Source organism: Aplysia californica, unplaced genomic scaffold, assembly GCF_000002075.1.
Source record: "Aplysia californica isolate F4 #8 unplaced genomic scaffold, AplCal3.0 scaffold00157, whole genome shotgun sequence".
NCBI classification, from domain to species: Eukaryota; Metazoa; Mollusca; class Gastropoda; order Aplysiida; family Aplysiidae; genus Aplysia; species Aplysia californica.
In genome coordinates, this window is record NW_004797427.1 from 997,902 (window position 1) to 1,000,604 (window position 2,703).

Here is a 2,703-nt window from a genome sequence, read left to right on the forward strand (position 1 = left end):
GTAAACTTTACAGTACTATATCTTCTTATCCTCTCTCTCTCCTCTCCCCCCTCCCCTCCCTACCCTTCATCTTTCTTCCAGCAAATATCCAGGTCTCCACGGCCATGACGTGACGCTGAGCGCCGAGGAGTACCGCTCCCTGGTGGGCGGCTCTGACGTCACAGTGACGACTTCTATAGACCTGGGACATAGCCATGAGCTGTTGCTACACTTCAATCCGGCCGACCAGACAATACACATCAAGATGTGTGACTGCAAGGCCCGCTGCTGGGACGGACATCCCGATAAACTGATTAGGGAGTAGAGAAATAACACAGAAGTGGGACAAGAACAGAAAGTTCAAAGACTTTTTTCAGATACTGACGTATTTGTTCCATTATGTACTCTCTGTGTTAGATACCGAGTAACCAGAAGGAAAAATCTTCAATGAGTGTGGATCTTGTACTGAAATCATGAACTGTACCGTCTTGTATACAGCACATTTCGTTAGTAAATTAGATAAAAACAATTTCGTCATTATTTTTGATTTGCACCCACCTCCAAATTGATGTAGATAAAACAAAAATAAATATTTGCAAAACCCAAACAGCAGAGGATGTGGCACGTTTGGAACTCATAACCAGCAGATGAAACATACGCATGTAATTATCTCTTCTTGTTTCTTCCTCCATGACTTCATGACTTCTGGGTAGATCTACGTCATGTTCAGCTTGTGAATAAACAGAAGATGAGAGAACATTAAAACTGATAAACAGAAACAACAAAGGGAAATAATAGAAATAGGAAAATCTAACTGTGTCTACCCACCACCTAGGCCGAAAATCGTTTCCTCCTCCATAACATCTAAGTTGATCTATCTACATCATGTTCCGTTTGGGAGTAAATAGAAGATGAGAGAACATTAAGACTTATAAACAGAAACAAGATAGAGAAATAAAACAAATAGAAGGGTGGTCTAACTGTTCCCCACCCCCTAAACCACCTACCTCCAAGACATCTAGGTAGATCTACATGTTCAGCTTGGGAGTAAATAGAATAGAATTGAAGATAAAAGAGCATTAAGACTGACGATAAATAAATTCAGAGGGGGGAAAAGAGAAGTAGGGCCGTTTAACTGTATCCTCCCGCCATCTGCATCGAAAGGTTGTTTCTGTAACTTTTGTGACTTCTGTGGCTCCTGTGATTTCTTTCCTTCACCCAGCCACGTTCTGCCCTCAACAACTCATGGGTGCCTCTGTCAATGATATAATAACACTTCTGTACTATAGAAAGGGAAGAACATTCTAGCTTTCGTTCTACTAAAATCTTGACAAACAACAATTACTTGAAATGTTTGAAATTATACTAGATCTAATGAAACATTGTGTAATATAAGTAAAACTCGTTAGCTGGAGTCGCCTTCTAAAGTGCCTGATCCGAAACAATAGCAGCCAGAGTCGTAACAATGGTGTGGCTCATCACAACGACCACCTACACTACCACCATTACCTTTAGGCTCTCAAAATTTGGATAAACCCCCATAGGTCTATCAATATAGCTTTCAATGCAAATCAAGCTCGGGTAAAGCAAAGCTGGAGGGCCAGTTCCGATCTCGCAAGCAGTTTCAGTCTGACTCGGGAGTTGACCCAGTAATCATAAAATGAATTTGACCCGCAGTTAGTAAATGATAAAAAACAAACCTGTCGGTCTCGAAAATTGATATCAAACGTTTCTGGCTAAGCTAGAAGCTATTGATCAAACATTTGATCTCTTGACATTTCTTTGAGTGACCAAATGATTATGCTATAGTATATGTAATTTGTTAATAGTGTTCCAAATCCTATAGAATTGGTGCAGAGCGAGTGCTGATTTTTTGGTAATGTGTAAAGAGACAGGGGACATAATTCATGAACACTTCATGAACTTCACAAAAGTTTATATTAACATTATTATTTCCCATATTTAGTGATGTTTCCACCTTCTTCCACAAAATTGAATACCTTTGTACAGGGATCCATACGCACCTGCAAGCTCATAAACTTTGACACATACTGTCATACATTTTGTTGCCCTATTGCTGCTGTTGCTGGAACCCCCCCCCCCCCTGGGTGAAGTGAGCTGTCCTTGGGAAAGCCTAAAGTTGATGCACCAAAAAACCCCAACAAAACAAAACAAAGCAAAACAACAAAACAAAATCAGACTGCCCTTTATTTGACGGGTGTCCTCAATCTGAACAACAGGATCTAGATCTATGTGTCAGAGATTCCATACCAGGAACCGGAAACACACAAGACGGCTTTACACGACAACTTTGGATGGTAGTTGGAAAAACACACCCTGATAGATACTCTCCAATATCCATTTTTGGGGGGCAAGTTTCATATGTCCATCTCAGTAGAGCAAGACATCTGCTAAACACATAACGTGATGAGATTTTCACAATCGGTTGTATTCCACGTGGGTCGTTGGCGGGTGCTCTGGTGTGGTTTGTTATGTGTTTACTGTCAAATATATATTATTTGGTTGACCTTATTTAGGCCACATATGGCCTAAATAAGCTAAACCCCCCTCCCTTACCTTATTTAGGCCACATTTATACAAAGTCACAGAAATATTCATTTTGTGCTTATTGAGTGCAGGGGGATTTTACCTGCAAGGATAATTGGACAAAATGGGCAAAATCTTTATTGCTAATGGTCATATTTAGACAAATCCTATATCATT

General features: G+C 40.3%; 1 protein-coding gene across 1 annotated transcript in view; it reads left to right on the forward strand.

The window, feature by feature from the left end:
- The window catches only part of LOC106011658, a 1,756-nt gene extending 1,120 nt beyond the window's left edge, over positions 1-636 (forward strand). The window contains exon 2 of the mRNA XM_013082060.2: positions 82-636. Within this exon, the coding sequence (XP_012937514.1) occupies positions 82-304 (223 nt within the window). The 3' untranslated portion in view covers positions 305-636. The remainder of the gene's footprint in view (positions 1-81) is intronic.
- The last annotated feature ends 2,067 nt before the right edge of the window (positions 637-2,703 follow it).